General features: G+C 46.6%; 1 protein-coding gene across 1 annotated transcript in view; it reads left to right on the top strand.

Annotated features, from left to right (window-relative positions):
* Window positions 1-17,103, top strand: part of LOC110531012 (supervillin) — an 80,137-nt gene extending 63,034 nt beyond the window's left edge. Inside the window, exons 30-41 of the mRNA XM_090183066.1 lie at window positions 120-295; window positions 1,523-1,670; window positions 1,831-2,027; window positions 2,244-2,478; window positions 2,690-2,795; window positions 3,217-3,424; window positions 3,723-3,856; window positions 3,961-4,116; window positions 4,462-4,605; window positions 4,766-4,887; window positions 10,796-10,951; window positions 15,337-17,103. Coding sequence (XP_090039192.1) covers window positions 120-295; window positions 1,523-1,670; window positions 1,831-2,027; window positions 2,244-2,478; window positions 2,690-2,795; window positions 3,217-3,424; window positions 3,723-3,856; window positions 3,961-4,116; window positions 4,462-4,605; window positions 4,766-4,887; window positions 10,796-10,951; window positions 15,337-15,423 — 1,869 coding nt within the window. The 3' untranslated portion in view covers window positions 15,424-17,103. The remainder of the gene's footprint in view (window positions 1-119; window positions 296-1,522; window positions 1,671-1,830; window positions 2,028-2,243; window positions 2,479-2,689; window positions 2,796-3,216; window positions 3,425-3,722; window positions 3,857-3,960; window positions 4,117-4,461; window positions 4,606-4,765; window positions 4,888-10,795; window positions 10,952-15,336) is intronic.
* Window positions 17,104-20,446: the final 3,343 nt, after the last annotated feature.

Below are 20,446 nucleotides of genomic sequence, written 5' to 3'. Positions count from 1 at the left end.
TCAGCACTAGGACTAACAGCTGATCCTATTCTGAGATGTCTGACACACATTATGGCCCCTGGTCCACAGGGTGTGCATTATTTTGGTCCCGTCTCTCCACTGTGTGCCCCCCACTGCAGGTGCTGGTGTTTGACTTTGGCAGTGAGGTGTATGTGTGGCACGGTAAGGAGGTGACTCTAGCCCAGAGGAAAGTAGCCTTCCAGCTGGCCAAACACCTGTGGAACGGAACCTTTGACTACACCTGCTGTGACATCAATCCTCTGGACCCTGGAGGACGTAACGCACGCATACCCTGGTAGGCTACCAATGCACACACACACACACACACACCAATGTGAGCGCACACACACCAACGCATACGCATCAACACACACACCAATAAACACGCACCAACGCACCCTCCAACGCATGCACCAACACACACACGCACACACATGCGCACCAACACACGCACACACATGCGCACCAACACACGCGCACACATGCGCACCAACACACGCGCACACATGCGCACCAACACACGCGCACACATGCGCACCAACACACGCACAGACACATGCGCACCAACACACGCACAGACACATGCGCACCAACACACGCACAGACACATGCGCACCAACACACGCACAGACACATGCGCACCAACACACGCACAGACACATGCGCACCAACACACGCACAGACACATGCGCACCAACACACGCACAGACACATGCGCACCAACACACGCACAGACACATGCGCACCAACACACGCACAGACACATGCGCACCAACACACGCACAGACACATGCGCACCAACACACGCACAGACACATGCGCACCAACACACGCACAGACACATGCGCACCAACACACGCACAGACACATGCGCACCAACACACGCACAGACACATGCGCACCAACACACGCACAGACACATGCGCACCAACACACGCACAGACACATGCGCACCAACACACGCACAGACACATGCGCACCAACACACGCACAGACACATGCGCACCAACACACGCACAGACACATGCGCACCAACACACGCACAGACACATGCGCACCAACACACGCACAGACACATGCGCACCAACACACGCACAGACACATGCGCACCAACACACGCACAGACACATGCGCACCAACACACGCACAGACACATGCGCACCAACACACGCACAGACACATGCGCACCAACACACGCACAGACACATGCGCACCAACACACGCACAGACACATGCGCACCAACACACGCACAGACACATGCGCACCAACACACGCACAGACACATGCGCACCAACACACGCACAGACACATGCGCACCAACACACGCACAGACACATGCGCACCAACACACGCACAGACACATGCGCACCAACACACGCACAGACACATACACATACGCGCACCAACACACGCACAGACTCTTTCTCCACCACTCAGTCAAATCATCCCTCAGGGACAGTTTGTCCTAGAGGGGTTTATAACGTCTATAGATCCTGTCTCTTACTGTTTGTGTGTCTACAGGAAGGGCCAGGGGCGTCCTGACTGGGCCATATTCGGCAGGCTGACACAGCACAATGAAACAATCCTGTTCAAGGAGAAGTTTCTGGACTGGACAGACACTAAGAAACCACAACCAAAGAACAGCAACCTACAAGTCACTGAGCAGAAGGTATATCCTCTTGACTCTCTCTCTTTTTCTCTCTCTCTCGTTCTATCTTTCTTTCTCTCTTCCTTTTACACATATTTCGTTATCTGTTATGTTTTCATCAGACCCCATGACCCTAGAGTTTTCTGAATGATTCTCGGTATCTCTCTGTCTCCACCCCCAGGATTTTCCAGGGTGCGTGTGCAGGCCGTATGATGCAGCGTTGATGCTTCCTGTACTCCAGACAGCTGTCAGCACGGTGTTGGATGGGATGAACGTTGGCCGAGGCCACGGCTCTGTGGAAGGAGAGGACAGGATGAGGACTCTAGAGATCAGCACAGTGTCTGTAGATGTCTGGCACATCCTGGAGTTTGACTACAGGTCATTATCTCAACATTCTGGAAACTTTCTCAAAATTCCCAGGTTTTCCAAAAATCCTGGTTGGAATATTTCTGGAATCAGGACATCCTCCAACAGGGATTTCTGGAAAGCATGTGAATTCTGGGAAAGTGACCAGACTTTTGCAACCCTTCCCGTACTGATCGCAGTAGAAAGATAATGAGTTATTTGTAATTATTTGTATTGTTGTTATCCCAGCCGGCTGCCCCAGCAGAGTATAGGCCACTTCCACGAGGGAGACGCGTACGTTGTGAAGTGGAAGTACATGGTGAGCACAGCAGTTGGCAGGAGGCAGAACCCGGAGCTGAGGAGCTCCGAACCGGTGAAAGAACAGGGCTGCTACTTCTTCTGGCAGGGACGGAACTCCACCGTGAGAGAGAAAGGAACGTCAGCACTGACGACAGTGGAGCTGGAGGAGGAGAGAGGGGCCCAGGTACGTGTCGACGCTAAATACTAAGCCTTGTGTCTTAAATAGCACCCTATTCCCTATACAGTGCACTTACCAGACCAGAGTGCACTATGTGGGGAACAGGGTGTTTGAGATGCAGCCTAATTCCATGTATATATCTACTGTCACTGATCTGAGAGCATCCTTAGATGCATATGTCATGTATGAGCCGTGTCCCTGTCGCTGTCCCCGATAGGTCCAGGTACAGCAGGGGAAGGAGCCTCCTTGTTTCCTGCAGTGTTTCAACGGGGGGATGATTATACACGGTGGGAAGAGAGAGGAGGAAGAGGAGAACATACAGAGTAAGGAAGGATCTAGCCCATCTTCTGTTCCAGTGGTGGCTGGTGTCACTTTAAATCAGAAGACCGGCTCATTCTAATGGCTGGAATGGAATTAATGAAAGTTCCCATTGAGTTCCCATTGAGTTCCATTCATTCCATTCCAGCTACCACTATGACCAGTCCTTCTCTCAGCTTCCACCGCTAGTATCTGTGATCAGGACAGTAGTGTGTACGAGTGCGTTCCTGAGCGACTACATTGCTGATGCATACCAGATCTTACAAAGCCTGGATAGGCGTTTTACATATCAGCTAACCACATTATAGCAATCTGGTGCCCGACGGGAACAGTCGATTTGGTTGATGCAATAGAAAGCATGAGCAAGGGAACACGACCTGTGTGTGTGTCATACTGACCACGCGCCTCTTCGCCGTCTTCTTCTAGCTGAGTGGCGTCTGTACTGCGTGCGGGGGGAGGTCCCTGTAGAGGGACACCTACTGGAGGTGGTCAGTCACTGCAGCAGCCTTCGCTCCAGGAGCTCCATGATCCTCCTCAACGTCAACAAGGCCCTCATTTACCTGTGGCACGGCTGCAAGGCCCAGCAACACACACGGCTGGTGGGCCTCACCGCAGCTCAGAGGATCGAAGAACAGTGAGTCTGCTTCTCAAATGGCTCCCTGTTGCCTAAATAGTGCACTACTTTTGACCAGGGACTAGTCATCTGTCCTGTCTAGGTACTATGCTGACCAGGAAAAACTATTGTGTAGTGAAATGTGTAATACGGTATATTCTGTCCCAAACGGCACCCTATTCCCTATTATGATGCACTACTTTTGACCAGGGCCCATAGGGCTGTAGTCTAAAGTAGTGCACTATATGAGGAATAGGGTGCCATTTGGGATGGCCGGTATAATGTAGCTATGACGTGACGCATGGCTTCTGTCTTTTAGATGTCCGTTGGAGGCGGGGCTCCACAGCAGCAGTAAGGTGACCATTACAGAGTGTGACGAGGGATCAGAGCCCACGGGATTCTGGGATGCTGTAGGGATTAAAGACCGGAAAGCCTACGATTGTATGCTGCAAGGTATAGTACAGTTACACACACTGAAATAACACTTAACAATATGGCAAACTGATTATCCGGGTTTAGGTACATGTTAACACTGAGCATGAATTCTCTTGTATTAGATACGGGTAAATTCAACTTCACCCCTCGGCTGTTCAAGCTGAGCAGTTCTTCAGGGCAGTTTGTGGCTACAGAGTTCTACCACCCCTCCAGAGCTCCAGACATGGTCAGCTCTCTGCCCTTCCTACAGGAGGACCTGTACCGAGCCTCCCAGCCTGGTGAGTCCTATTATACCATAGTAATACATTACAGCTGTAACGAGCCTCCCAGCCTGGTGAGTCCTATTATACCATAGTAATACATTACACCTGTACCGAGCCTCCCAGCCTGGTGAGTCCGATTATACCATAGTAATACATTACAGCTGTAACGAGCCTCCGAGCCTGGTGAGTCCTATTATACCATAGTAATACATTACACCTGTAAAGACCTGTACTGAGCCTCCCAGCCTGGTGAGTATATAAGCCTCTCTGCTTGGCACTCAGCGTTAAGGAGATGTCCTGTCTGTTAGAATGTTGGTGTACAAAATGGCTGCTCTGACATAACTTCCTCTTCCTGTATAGCTCTGTTCCTGGTGGATAACTTCCATGAGGTGTACCTGTGGCAGGGCTGGTGGCCCCAGGACAGCGAGAACCCCAGCTCCACCAGGATAAGATGGGACATGGACAGGAAATGTGCCATGGAAACAGTGCTGCAGTACTGCATGGGTAGGATACCTGATGATGTTATCATCTCTGGCCTCTCTGTTAACATAAGGTGCTTGATGTTACATTTTAAAGACTTTGAACCTTGCACCCGCAGACCTTTTCACTAAGGGCATGTCTCTAGTTAGGATGTGTTGCTAAACGTGCTGACTTCCTCCCGTAGAGAATAATGAGAAGACGTCTCAGAAGTCGTATCTGATCCATGCTGGTCTGGAGCCTCTCACCTTCACCAACGTGTTCCCAAGCTGGGAGCACAGAGAGGACATTGCAGAGATCACTGAGAGGGTGAGTTATTCACTACACTGACCTGCCAACCCTTATACATAAACACACACTGACCATAAGGGAGAGTTGGATAAGTTGAGACATATTTTTTACATCCAGCACCACTACGTCAAGGGAAACATAGGATTCTTGCTAACAACGATATCTATACTGAACAAAAATATAAACGCAATATCTAAAGTGTTGGTTTCATGAGCTAAAATAAAGATCCCAGAAATGAAGCTTATTTCTCTCAAATGTTGTGCACAAATGTGTTTACATTCCTTTTAGTGAGCATTTATCCTTTGCCAAGATAATCCATCCACCTGACAGCTAAGGCATATCAAGAAGATGATTAAACAGCATGATCATTACACAGGTGCACTTTGTGCTGGGAACAATAAAACGTCCCTCTAAAACGTACAGTTTTGTCACACAACACAATGCCACAGACAGGGGCGCCACCAGGGATTTTGGGCCCCATGAATATATATCACATTGGGCCCCACCACCACAGACCATACCAAACCTGCGCAATTAACCACACCTCCAGAACCCAATCGACCCATTCAAAGCTTTAAATAACTCTACCTTTGCAGGCTTGCAATTCTCTTGTAGCCAATATTTACTGTCTGATATTTACTGACAGTGAGCTGTGAAAACAGAACACTGTGCAGACATGCATGCATCATTCTGCATACAGTGGAATTCACTATTCGATGCAAGACTGATACCCTCTATAAGAAATGTGCTATAGGCCATCTTTTACGGAGTCTAAATGTCATTTTAAATGGTACATTCTTGAATGGAAAATTCTCTTTTAACATTAATCATTAACTTAAAATAAATATAACTTAAGTATACATTAACCTGTTAAATTAAATTATTATGATCATCTATAGAATAAGATAACTAACAGAATAATACAGCAGATTTTTGAACTAGTTATACACACCAACTAGACAATAAGCAGCTGTAGAAATGGGAATGGAAAGGCCTGATGGTGGCGCTAGAGTAAAGGTCAAGAGGTCACCAAATCAATAGGTTTCTTCCACTTGGGGTCTTGATTGTGCTCAACAAATGTTATGGTCAATCCAGCCATTACTTTGAGATATATATTGTTCTCAGCCTGTGGGCATCATGTGTGTAGTGATCCAATATCCATAGCCATTAAACAGTTATCGCTGGTCCTTGCTCACCAAGAGCCCAGCGCTGAGCCTTCTTGCTAGCAAAGTCACCGATCAAGTCCAGCTTTCTAGCTAACTGACTTTCAATGTACAGCATGGCAAGACTGCACAGCCTGTCCTGGGACATAGTGGACCTCCAAATTTTTTTTTTTAAATCCGTTTTTTAGTTTACTGAAAGCTCTCTTCGCCATCAGCAACCGTCACAGGCAGTGTGGAAAATATATGTAAAGCAATGGACACTGCTCCCAAAATGCTTTGCAGCTGCATTGTACAAATTGCATTCAGGAGACAAGTTAGGGGGGACAGTGGCAGTATATACAGTGTCCAGGAGACTGAGGAGACAAGTTAAGGGGGAAAGTGGCAGTATATACCGTGTTCAGGAGACTGAGGGGACAAGTTAGGGGGGACAGTGTCAGTATATACAGTGTTCAGGTGTCAGGAGACCAAGAGGGGACAAGTTAGGAGGGGAGCAGGATATACAGTGTTCAGGTGTCTTACTTCATGATGAAACTCAGGTGTAAGATCTCTGGAATACTTCATGATCAGTGGTTGGCACCCAAAAGGGACTTTATCCTCACTAATCTGCCCAACTTTCAGAACAGCAGAAAACTATTCTACAACTTTTGCAGTGTTCTGGAACCTAGTGTCCAAGTCACATGATGTCATCCATAGCAGTAAAAACACTGTGTTCTGGAACCTAGTGTCCAGGTCACCTATGATGTCATCCATAGCAGTAAAAACACTGTGTTCTGGAACCTAGTGTCCAGGTCACTTATGATGTCATCCATAGCAGTAAAAACACTGTGTTCTGGAACCTAGTGTCCAGGTCACTTATGATGTCATCCATAGCAGTAAAAACACTGTGTTCTGGAACCTAGTGTCCAGGTCACTTATGATGTCGTCCATAGCAGTAAAAACACTGTTCTGGAACCTAATGTCCAGGTCACTTATGATGTCGTCCATAGCAATTAAAAACACTATGTTCTGGAACCTGGTGTCCAAGTCACTTATGATGTCATCCATAGCAGTAAAAACACTGTGTTCTGGAACCTAATGTCCAGGTCACTTATGATGTCGTCCATAGCAATTAAAAACACTATGTTCTGGAACCTAATGTCCAGGTCACTTATGATGTCGTCCATAGCAATTAAAAACACTATGTTCTGGAACCTGGTGTCCAAGTCACTTATGATGTCATCCATAGCAGTAAAAACACTGTGTTCTGGAACCTAGTGTCCAGGTCACTTATGATGTCATCCATAGCAGTAAAAACACTGTGTTCTGGAACCTGGTGTCCAGGTCACTTATGATGTCATCCATAGCAGTAAAAACACTGTTCTGGAACCTGGTGTCCAAGTCACTTATGATGTCATCCATAGCAGTAAAAACACTGTGTTCTGGAACCTAGTGTCCAGGTCACTTATGATGTCATCCATAGCAGTAAAAACACTGTTCTGGAACCTGGTGTCCAAGTCACTTATGATGTCATCCATAGCAGTAAAAACACTGTGTTCTGAAACACCGTTGCTGCACTGTCCTGAGCTGTCTCCTCTTGAGAGGTCTCATCATGGAGTCTCTTTCTCTGGCTGCTGTGTTCCTTGCTAAATTGAGGTGCAACTTCCATTTGCGTAGCAATCAGTGTTGCCTCAGACAGGAGAGACTCCCATCCATCTCTAAGAGCCTGCATCTCTTCCTTTAAGGCTCTGATATTGGCTGCCGTCTGTGTCAAGTGAGATTTTTCCTGACTGGAGAATCACATACCTGTCGTCAATGCATTGCAGTACCTGCAATTATGCCAACTGACATGTCATTCAACACAATGCTGCTCACCTCCTTCAGAGAGGTAGTAGGGCTGTTTCAGGGGTATGGGTATGGGGAGACAGGGCTGGTTCAGGGGTATGGGGAGACAGGGCTGGTTCAGGGGTATGGGGAGACAGGGCTGGTTCAGGGGTATGGGGAGACAGGGCTGGTTCAGGGGTATGGGGAGACAGGGCTGGTTCAGGGGAATGGGGAGACAGGGCTGGTTCAGGGGTATGGGGAGACAGGGCTGGTTCAGGGGTATGGGTATGGGGAGACAGGGCTGGTTCAGGGGTATGGGTATGGGGAGACGGGGCTGGTTCATGGGTATGGGGAGACGGGGCCGGTTCATGGGTATGGGGAGACGGGGCCGGTTCAGGGGGATGGGGAGACGGGGCCGGTTCAGGGGGATGGGGAGACGGGGCCGCTTCAGGGGGATGGGGAGACGGGGCCGCTTCAGGGGGATGGGGAGACGGGGCCGCTTCAGGGGGATGGGGAGACGGGGCCGCTTCAGGGGGATGGGGAGACGGGGCCGCTTCAGGGGGATGGGGAGACGGGGCCGCTTCAGGGGGATGGGGAGACGGGGCCGCTTCAGGGGGATGGGGAGACGGGGCCGCTTCAGGGGGATGGGGAGACGGGGCCGCTTCAGGGGGATGGGGAGACGGGGCCGCTTCAGGGGGATGGGGAGACGGGGCCGCTTCAGGGGGATGGGGAGACGGGGCCGCTTCAGGGGGATGGGGAGACGGGGCCGCTTCAGGGGGATGGGGGGGATGGGGAGACGGGGCCGCTTCATGGGGATGGGGGGGATGGGGAGACGGGGCTGCTTCAGGGGTATGGGGATGGGGAGACGGGTCAGGGGGATGGGGGGGATGGGGAGACCGGGCTGCTGAGCTTGAAGCTGCATCTGTTGGGCCTGGCACCAGGCAGGGACAACTGATATAGTATGAAGAGCTTGCTAAAAGTTTGCCTGCATTGATTAAATGTCGGCTGAAAGATCCCACACCGCGGCACCAGCCCACACCGCGGCACCAGCCCACACCGCGGCACCAGCCCACACCGCAGCCCACACCGCGGCACCAGCCCACACCGCGGCACCAGCCCACACCGCGGCACCAGCCCACACAGCTACAGTGCATTTGGAAAGTATTCAGATCCCTTGACTTTTTCTACATTTTCTGACTTTACAGCCTTATTCTAAAATAGATTAAATTGTTTTTTTCCCCATCAATCTACACATAATACCCCATAATGACAAAAGCAGGTTTTTACTTTTGGCAGCAATTACAGCATTGAGTCTTCTTGGGTATGACGCTACAAATCAAATGTATTTATATAGCCCTTCTTAGATCAGCTGATATCTCAAAGTGCTGTACAGAAATGCAGGTATAGAAGGTTGGCACACCTGTATTTGGGGAGTTTCTCTCATTCTTCTCTGCAGATCCTCTCAAGCTCTGTCAGGTTGGATAGGGAGCATCGCTGCACAGCTATTTTCAAGTCTTTCCAGAGATGCTTGATCGAGTTCAAGTCCGGGCTCTGGCCGGGCCACTCAAGGACATTCAGAGACTTGTCCCGAAGATACTCCTGCGTTGTCTTTGCTGTGTGCTTAGTCGTTGTCCTGTTGGAAGGTGAACCTTCGCCCCGGTCTGAGGTCCTGAGTGATCTGGAGCAGGTTATCATCAAGGATCTCTCTGTAGTTTGCTCCGTTCATCTTTTCCTCGATCCTGACTAGTCTCCCAGTCCCTGCCGCTGAAAAGCGTATCCACAGCATGATGCTGCCGCCACCATGCTTCACCATATTGATGGTGGTGCTTGACATTCAGTTCAATCTTGGTTTCATCAGACCAGAGAATCTTGTTTCTTCTGGTGCCTTTTTGGCCAACTCCAAGCGGGCTGTCATGTGCCTTTTACTGAAGAGTGGCTTCCATCTGGTCACTCTACCATAAAGGTCTGATTGGTGGAATGCTGCAGAGATGGCTGTCCATCTGGAAGGTTCTCCCATCTCCACAGAGGAGCTCTGGGTGCGCTGTCAGAGTGACCATCGAGTTCTTGGTCACCTTCCTGACCAAGACCCTTCTCCCCCGATTGCTCAGTTTGGCCAGGCGGCCAGCTCTAGGAAGAGTCTTGGTGGTTCCAAACTTCTTCCGTTTAAGAATGATGGAGGCCACTGAGATCTTGGACTTTCAATGCTGTAGACATGTTTTTGGTACCCTTCCCCAGATCTGTGCCTTGAAACAATCCTGTCTCGGAGCTCTACATACGTAAGTCCTTCGACCTCATGGCTTGGTTTTTGCTCTGACATGCACGGTCAACTGTGGGACCTTATATAGACAGGTGTGTGTGTGTGTGTGTGTGCCTTTCCAATGTCCAATCAATTGAATTTACCACAGGTGGACTCCAATTAAGTTGTAGAAACTTCTCAAGGATGATCAATGGAAACAGGATGCACCTGAGCTCAATTTCGAGTCTCATAGTAAAGGGTTTGAATACTTATGTAAGTAAGGTATTTCTGTTTTTTAAAATGTTTTATACATTTGCAAACATTTCTAAAAACCTGTTTTGTCAGTATGGGATATTGTGTGTAGATTGCTTAGGAAAATGTTTAATTTAGTTATTTTTAGATTAATGCTGTAACATAACAAAATGTGGAAAAAGTCAAGGGGTCTGAATACTTTCCTAATGCACTGAATGTGTATGTGACCAATTAAAATGTGATTTGATTTACCAACCCACACAGCTACACACACATTAACAGTACTGCTCTCTCTCTCTCACACACACACACACACACACACACACACACACACACACACACACACACACACACACACACACACACATCCAAACACCCACATGGCCGGTTGAAATATACAGTACTCTTATCCTCCTTTTTGGGACTATTTGAGTTGATTGTCGTGTGTGTGTGTGTGTGTGTGTGTGTGTATCAGGAGGTGGAGGTGTGTAACCAGATCATCCTGGTGGAAGATGTGCTGGCCAGGCTGTGCCAGAACACCTATCCCCTGGCTGAGCTGTTGGCACGCCCACTTCCTGAGGGTGTCGACCCCCTCCGCCTGGAGCTCTACCTATCAGACCAGGACTTTGAGGTGAGACCACACCCCCTGATCAATGATCATTCAGTTCTAACACACCCTGTGAGAATAGGATACCTTGATTTCAGGTTTAATGAGCTGGTTTCCCAGACCAATGTTAGGCCTGGTCCTGGAGTAAAAGCACTTTCAATGGAGAATCTACATTTCTTAAAAGCACTTCTCTTCTCTCTCTCTCCCACCATTCAACAAGAGAGGCCATCTCCCTCCATGTGTTTATCTCTATTTACAGAATTCAACACAAACACACAGAGCACACACTGAGGGAGGACAGAGTGGGGTCCAACGTCAGCGCTCTCTCTGTGTACTCAAGAAATTAGTTTTCTCTCCCTGGGCGTCTGCTCCACTCCCCACACAGTCTGACCAATTAGGATAGAAGGCCAGAGAGATGCTTGGCCAATGAGAGAGAGACAAGGGGCTGTATGCATAATGCATCTCAGAGCGCTGATCTAGGATCAGTTGGCCAATAAGAGAGAGACCGAGGGGCTGTATGTATCATGCATCTCAGTGCTGCTCTAGGATCAGTTGGCCAATAAGAGAGAGACCAAGGGCTGTATGTTATCATGCATCTCAGTGCTGCTTTAGGATCAGTTGGCCAATAAGAGCGAGACCTGGGGCTCTATGCATAATGCATCTCAGAATGCTGATCTAGGATCAGTTTGACATTTTAGATCACAATGAATAACGACAGGGAAGACATGATCCTGGATCAGCACTCCTACTCTGAGATGGTTGATACCTACATGCCCTAATGTCATTGATGTGATTCTCTCTACCATCATTACTTTATGCTCCCTGGCTATTGATGTAACATATATACGCTGGGAGTCAGGAAGCAGGTGCTATTGATGTAACATATACGCTGGGAGTCAGGAAGCAGGTGCTATTGATGTAACATATACGCTGGGAGTCAGGAAGCAGGTGCTATTGATGTAACATATACGCTGGGAGTCAGGAAGCAGGTGCTATTGATGTAACATATACGCTGGGAGTCAGGAAGCAGGTGCTATTGATGTAACATATACGCTGGGAGTCAGGAAGCAGGTGCTATTGATGTAACATATACGCTGGGAGTCAGGAAACAGGTGCTATTGATGTAACATATACGCTGGGAGTCGGGAAGCAGGTGCTATTGATGTAACATATACGCTGGGAGTCAGGAAGCAGGTGCTATTGATGTAACATATACGCTGGGAGTCAGGAAGCAGGTGCTATTGATGTAACATATACGCTGGGAGTCAGGAAGCAGGTGCTATTGATGTAACATATACGCTGGGAGTCAGGAAGCAGGTGCTATTGATGTAACATATACGCTGGGAGTCAGGAAGCAGGTGCTATTGATGTAACATATACACTGGGAGTCAGGAAGCAGGTGCTATTGATGTAACATATACGCTGGGAGTCAGGAAGCAGGTGCTATTGATGTAACATATACGCTGGGAGTCAGGAAGCAGGTACTATTGATGTAACATATACGCTGGGAGTCAGGAAGCAGGTGCTATTGATGTAACATATACGCTGGGAGTCAGGAAGCAGGTGCTATTGATGTAACATATACGCTGGGAGTCAGGAAGCAGGTGCTATTGATGTAACATATACGCTGGGAGTCAGGAAGCAGGTGCTATTGATGTAACATATACGCTGGGAGTCAGGAAGCAGGTGCTATTGATGTAACATATACGCTGGGAGTCAGGAAGCAGGTGCTATTGATGTAACATATACGCTGGGAGTCAGGAAGCAGGTGCTATTGATGTAACATATACGCTGGGAGTCAGGAAGCAGGTGCTATTGATGTAACATATACGCTGGGAGTCAGGAAGCAGGTGCTATTGATGTAACATATACGCTGGGAGTCAGGAAGCAGGTGCTATTGATGTAACATATACGCTGGGAGTCAGGAAGCAGGTGCTATTGATGTAACATATACGCTGGGAGTCAGGAAGCAGGTGCTATTGATGTAACATATACGCTGGGAGTCAGGAAGCAGGTGCTATTGATGTAACATATACGCTGGGAGTCAGGAAGCAGGTACTATTGATGTAACATATACGCTGGGAGTCAGGAAGCAGGTGCTATTGATGTAACATATACGCTGGGAGTCAGGAAGCAGGTGCTATTGATGTAACATATACGCTGGGAGTCAGGAAGCAGGTGCTATTGATGTAACATATACGCTGGGAGTCAGGAAGCAGGTGCTATTGATGTAACATATACGCTGGGAGTCAGGAAGCAGGTGCTATTGATGTAACATATACGCTGGGAGTCAGGAAGCAGGTGCTATTGATGTAACATATACGCTGGGAGTCAGGAAGCAGGTGCTATTGATGTAACATATACGCTGGGAGTCAGGAAGCAGGTACTATTGATGTAACATATACGCTGGGAGTCAGGAAGCAGGTGCTATTGATGTAACATATACGCTGGGAGTCAGGAAGCAGGTGCTATTGATGTAACATATACGCCGGGAGTCAGGAAGCAGGTGCTATTGATGTAACATATACGCCGGGAGTCAGGAAGCAGGTGCTATTGATGTAACATATACGCCGGGAGTCGGGAAGCAGGTGCTATTGATGTAACATATACGCCGGGAGTCGGGAAGCAGGTGCTATTGATGTAACATATACGCTGGGAGTCGGGAAGCAGGTGCTATTGATGTAACATATACGCTGGGAGTCAGGAAGCAGGTGCTATTGATGTAACATATACGCTGGGAGTCAGGAAGCAGGTGCTATTGATGTAACATATACGCTGGGAGTCAGGAAGCAGGTGCTATTGATGTAACATATACGCTGGGAGTCGGGAAGCAGGTGCTATTGATGTAACATATACGCTGGGAGTCAGGAAGCAGGTACTATTGATGTAACATATACGCTGGGAGTCAGGAAGCAGGTACTATTGATGTAACATATACGCTGGGAGTCAGGAAGCAGGTACTATTGATGTAACATATACGCTGGGAGTCAGGAAGCAGGTGCTATTGATGTAACATATACGCTGGGAGTCAGGAAGCAGGTGCTATTGATGTAACATATACGCTGGGAGTCAGGAAGCAGGTACTATTGATGTAACATATACGCTGGGAGTCAGGAAGCAGGTGCTATTGATGTAACATATACGCTGGGAGTCAGGAAGCAGGTGCTATTGATGTAACATATACGCTGGGAGTCAGGAAGCAGGTACTATTGATGTAACATATACGCTGGGAGTCAGGAAGCAGGTGCTATTGATGTAACATATACGCTGGGAGTCAGGAAGCAGGTACTATTGATGTAACATATACGCTGGGAGTCAGGAAGCAGGTGCTATTGATGTAACATATACGCTGGGAGTCAGGAAGCAGGTACTATTGATGTAACATATACGCTGGGAGTCAGGAAGCAGGTACTATTGATGTAACATATACGCTGGGAGTCAGGAAGCAGGTGCTATTGATGTAACATATACGCTGGGAGTCAGGAAGCAGGTGTTATTGATGTAACATATACGCTGGGAGTCAGGAAGCAGGTGCTATTGATGTAACATATACGCTGGGAGTCAGGAAACAGGTGCTATTGATGTGCAGAAGGTGAGTTTAATAAAGAAACAATGCAGATGAACGAACATGAGAGAACAATACTACCTAATGACTGACTGTGATCTGAGGGATAAATAAAAGGGGGAGTAATCACGGAGGAAATGACGACCAGGTGTGCTTAATGATGGGGAACAGGTGTGTGTGTGTGTGTGTGTTAATAGCTGTCAGGGCCGGTGGTTACCGGTGACGTCGAGCGACAGAGGGAGGAAGCAGGAATAGGCGTGACAATTGACGTCCAGTAGCACTGTAATAAACTGACTAATACCCAGGATCTGGAGCCCAAGCTAACTCCTCTTACCTTTCAGGCTGGGTTCTAGGGGATTCAGATAAGGTGAGTTGTTTGGGCTGAGGACCATGATGAATGATCTGACTGTTCTTCCTCAAGGATACAACATCCTCACTGAGCTGACTCACTCCTCTCTTTCTCTGGGCCGTCCTGCTTGTCTCTCTCTCTCTCTCTGTCTCTCTCTCTCTGTCTCTCTCTCTCTGTCTCTCTCTCTCTGTCTCTCTCTCTCTGTCTCTCTCTCTCTGTCTCTCTCTCCACACCTCCACCTGTCTTTTCTTTCTCCACAGCGATGAGGGACACTGTGGATCACTTCTGTTTTTTGGCATGGACTCCCAAAAAGAACTACTTCTGTGTAAACTGTATTTCACGTTGAACTTGGAACTCTTTGTGGGACCACAAACTGATTTTAAAACATGACGGTTCACTATTTGACATTGTCTGAACTCAAAACAGTGCAATGTTAAAATGTACCACCTCACTCCGTCTCTCATTGTATTAATTGATGATCTTCTCCCCATGCAGAAGGCGTTGGACATGAAGAGAGAGGAGTACGAAGGATTACCAGGGTGGAAGCAAGTCAACTTAAAGAAGGCTAAAGGACTGTTTTAGTGTAAGTTAACCTGACGATGGTTGTGGAGAGAAGAAGAAATTCAACAACTCTTGGAGGACAGTGGAAGTTGATAAAATACTTCTTTATTGTTAAGACCAACCTGTTTCATCAGGTTGGTTGTGGAGAGAAGAGGACACAGAGACCGATGTAGGCCACCAGGCGGTGTCACCCATCCAGCCCTTCCCAGCGGTGTGACTGAACACCTAGCTGGCAGCACTTTAAATCGGAGGATGTGATCATCGTTTAGGTGGAATGGAATCAATGGAACCGTATCAAACGCATGGGTTTTTACAAGAGAGTTTGATACAATTTCATTCACTCCGTTCCAGTCATTATTATGAGCGTCCTCCCCTCACCAGCCTCCTCTGCTGAACACACTCTCAGATACGATAAGTGGGAGAAGAGGACAGAGGCTGGGTTGGGGGATCTGCTAAGGTGTGCTAGCCTCATGTAGCATCATGTTTTTAACTTTTAATTATGTAACTATGTAGGAAAATCCTGCTTAGCACATTTTCTCAGTGGCTTATCAGGAACTGTACAAGCAGGACCTGCTCTTTCTCCCTGTGTCTCTGTCTCTCTCTCCCTGTGTGTTTCATACTGTACTACTGTGTATGTAGACACTGTACTAAGTCTCCTAGAAGCACTTGCTATGTCACCACTCCTGCCACGTGAGTTGAAGAGGACAGTCAGCAACTCTGGGAGGTCAGTGGAAGTTGTTAAAAATGCTGCTTTATTGTTTAAAATAAACTTGTTTAAAACGGCCTGTAGCCTTCATCAGGGTTTTACACGTAGGAAAATGAAGATGGCCGACAGAACTATATACCATGGACATCATCAATGACATCATCAATGACATCATCGGTCGGACACACCGCTGTGGTCTCTGGCTTGGTGGTGTTTGTGAAGTCTTTCACAGATTCAGAAAGTATTCATACCCCTTGACTTATTCCACATTTTTTGTTGCCTGAATTCAACATCTATAAAATAGATATTGTTCTCACCCATCAACACACAATACCTCACAATGACAGTGATTTCAAATGAAAAACAGAAATACACCCCTGAGAATACTTTGTAGAAGCACCTTTTGCAGCTTTAAAAAATTTGTTTGTAAACATTTTGAATAAATAATTTCACTTTGACATTATGGGGTATTGTGTGTGTGTGTGTGTGTGTGTGTGTGTGTGTGTGTGTGTGTGTGTGTGTGTGTAGGCCAGGGACCAAAAAAAATCCAAATGTAATCCATTTTAAATTCAGGCTGTAACACAACAAAACGTGGAAAAAGTCAAGGGGCTGAATACTTTCTGAATGCACTGTACATCAATGTATGTAAAACTGTATTCAACTTGAAAGTTCTGTGTCAGTAGGAACTTTTTTCTCCCCCTTGTCTACGATGTCTCAAAAGGTGATAACACATGCCGAGTATGTACCTTTTTAGATTCAAATTCTCCGGTATGGTACCTGGGCTGTCATAATGATGTCTAAGCTTCACAGGTACCTGAGAAATGTCAACGGTTGTATTTTTACAGGCATGGAATTCTTCATGGGGGGGGGGGGAAACCTGATTTATGTGGATGTAATAGTGCCTTGCGTTTGTGTACAGTTTATATACAGGAATTGTCATCTGCGTTTTCAAAGACTTTAGTGAATAAACAAAATTGCAAATCCCAAAATCCAAATTGATGTTAGTGTGTTTCTTTGACACAGTCAGTGAATCACAATTGTATTTTCTTGACACATCCTCGTGTCGTCCTCGTGTCGTCCTCGTGTCGTCCTCGTGTCGTCTAAATAACTGCTCACAGACATCTATGACTACACTTCATTTAGATTGGAGACATTTAGCAGAAGCTCTTATCCAGAGCGACTTACAGCTAATAGATTCGTGCTAGTTGCGACAATCACAGTCATAGTAAGTGAAACTTAAACTCATATGCACATTTTTCCATTGGTGTACATAGACTTTCGAAGAATGACCACATTCCTAGAGCATTATGATCAAGGCTGTATAATGTCTTATGAAGCAGTGTTATAATGCCTTATAGGAAACTCTCAATAGGAAATAGTGCACTATATGTGCTCATCAAGGGGTACATTCTAATTCCCCTGTGCTTCCTGGAATGCACGTTAATCTGTCTTGCACACCAAACATGACGGTGGAACCCCTCTTGATTTCTCAATGAGCATTTCATATAGGGCATTATAACACTTTGTTTCATACGACATAAGACAGACTGCTCAGATGCAGTCTTTTCCATTTTAATGTAACTCCCAGTCAACATAATATATCATTTAAATGAATGAAAGATCTTAGACTTACTCTATGCTTTCCAAGACTCCATGTGCCTTACTGATGAGGAACATGAATTTGTCAGCTGTATTGCTGGTGATGGACTTCACTCCAATGTCAATGTTTCTGGGTTTGTGTTTAGTGAGAGCAACAAGCAAGTCCTGTACTTTCTCATCAGAGAAGTTGTTCTTACGCAGACTGAAAAATACAGACAAATGGGAGTGAGGCACAGAAAACACATTTTATTTTAAAAACAGTCCCTAAAACATCCATATAGTAACAGAAACATTCCTTGTAAAAACATCCAGAAAGTAACAGAAACAAGAATAGTAAATGTAATATTTCTTTATCAAACACATATATGAATCTGGTTATCAAACTTAATGAAGGATGTTTGTTGAAGGTTTGTGTCTATTAAGGGGAAAGTTGTCTAAAAGTAACAATGTAATCACATTACGTTACTGAGTTTGGGTAATCCAAAAGTTACGTTACTGATTACAATTTTGGACAGGTAACTAGTAACTAACGGATTACATTTAGAAAGTAATCAAATCAAATTGTATTGGTCACATAGCAGATGTTATTGCGGGTGTAGCGAAATGCTTGTGTTTCTAGCTCCAACAGTGCAGTAATATCAAAATATTCACAACAATACACACAATACACCCAAACCTAAAAGTAAAAGTACAAAAATATTAGGAAGAGCAATGTCGAAATGGAATAGACTAAAATACAGTAGAATAGAATACAGTATATACAGTTGGTCAGAAGTTTACATACACCTTAGCCAAATACATTTAAATGTTTTTCACAGTTCCTGACATTTAATCCTAGTCAAAATTCCCTGTCTAACGTCAGCTAGGATCACCACTTTATTTTTAGAATGTGAAATGTCAGAATAATAGTAGAGAGAATAATTTATTTCAGCTTTTATTTCTCATCACATTCCCAGTGGGTCAGAAGTTTACATACACTTAGTATCAATTAGTATTTGGTAGCATTGCCTTTAAATTGTTTAACTTGGGTCAAACATTTTGTGTCGCCTTCCACAAGCTTCCCACAATAAGTTGAGTGAATTTTGGCCTATTCCTCCTGACAGAGCTGGTGTAACTGAGTCAGGTTTGTAGGCTTCCTTGCTCGCACACACTTATTCAGTTCTGCCCACAAATGTTCTAGTTCATACAGGTCTTAGGGAAAAGCCTAGTTTCTTCAGCCTGCTGAGGTTGAAGAGGCACCATTGCACCTTCTTCACCATGCTGTCTGTGTGAAGGGATCATTTCAGGTAGTCAGTGATTTGCAAGCCGAGGGACTTTAATCTTTTGAACCTCTCCACTGCAGCCCTGTCGATGTGGATGGGGGCGTGTTTTCTCTACTTTCTCCTTTAGTCCATAATCTGCTATCAGCTCCTTCCTTTTGTTGAGGGAGAGGTTATTTTCCTGGTACCTCTCCCCACAAGTGATCTCACCTCCCCCTGTAGGCTGTATCATTGTTGTTGGTAATCAGGCCTACCACTGTTGTCATCAGCAAACTTGCTGATTGAGTTGGATACGTGCATGGACAGCAGTCATGGGTGAAAAGGGAGTACAGGAGGGGGCTGAGAATGTACCCCTGTGTTTGCTTGTGTTGAGGATAAGCGGGGCAAAGGTGTTGTTGCCTACTTCACCACTTGGGGTTGGCCCGTCCGGAAGTCCATGACCCAGTTGCACAAGGAGGGGCATTCCTGCATGTGGGCATTCCTGCATCTGCAGGAACCCCTATTTATACTTATATTGGTCAATGTTTAAGCTAGGACAGGCAGGAGACGGGGGCGCTCCAGTACGTGGCTTTAATGCACAATAATGTTGGATGCCAGCTGCCGATAAACCCCACACAAGACGGGGCGGGGGCTACAATGGTAGCTAGCTAGCCCTACAACGGTAGACAGTGTCCTTCGCCCCTGCTTATCTGGCACTGTTTTCCCACCGTTCTGACGGTGAGGGCAGGTGTTCGGCAGGCGGCAGCGTAAGGACACTGTGTGCTAGCTTAGCCAGCTAGTCTTCCCAGTAGACAGCAGGCGGGAGGCAGGGGCGACACCGTGTCCTAGCTAGCTAACTAGCAAGCCACATGCATCATACGGGCCAGATTTCTGGACTAATGAAAGAAATATAAACACTTAAAAAAAAGATTGCTGTCAGAGTGCAGTATACCTGCAGGACACTGCAATATAACTGCTGTCAGAGTGCAGTATACCTGCAGGACACTGCAATATAACTGCAGTTAGAGTGCAGTATACCTGCAGGACACTGCAATATAACTGCAGTTAGAGTGCAGTATACCTGCAGGACACTGCAATATAACTGCTGTCAGAGTGCAGTATACCTGCAGGACACTGCAATATAACTGCTGTCAGAGTGCAGTATACCTGCAGGACACTGCAATATAACTGCAGTTAGAGTGCAGTATACCTGCAGGACACTGCAATATAACTGCAGTTAGAGTGCAGTATACCTGCAGGACACTGCAATATAACTGCAGTTAGAGTGCAGTATACCTGCAGGAGACTGCAATATAACTGCTGTCAGAGTGCAGTATACCTGCAGGACACTGCAATATAACTGCTGTCAGAGTGCAGTATACCTGCAGGACACTGCAATATAACTGCAGTTAGAGTGCAGTATACCTGCAGGACACTGCAATATAACTGCAGTTAGAGTGCAGTATACCTGCAGGACACTGCAATATAACTGCAGTTAGAG

The sequence above is a fragment of the Oncorhynchus mykiss genome, chromosome 8 (genome assembly GCF_057628025.1).
Source record: "Oncorhynchus mykiss isolate SJ-2025 chromosome 8, ASM5762802v1, whole genome shotgun sequence".
NCBI lineage: Eukaryota > Metazoa > Chordata > Actinopteri > Salmoniformes > Salmonidae > Oncorhynchus > Oncorhynchus mykiss.
Note: the sequence above shows the minus strand (reverse complement) of the source record. Positions and strands in the feature narration are given on the sequence as shown.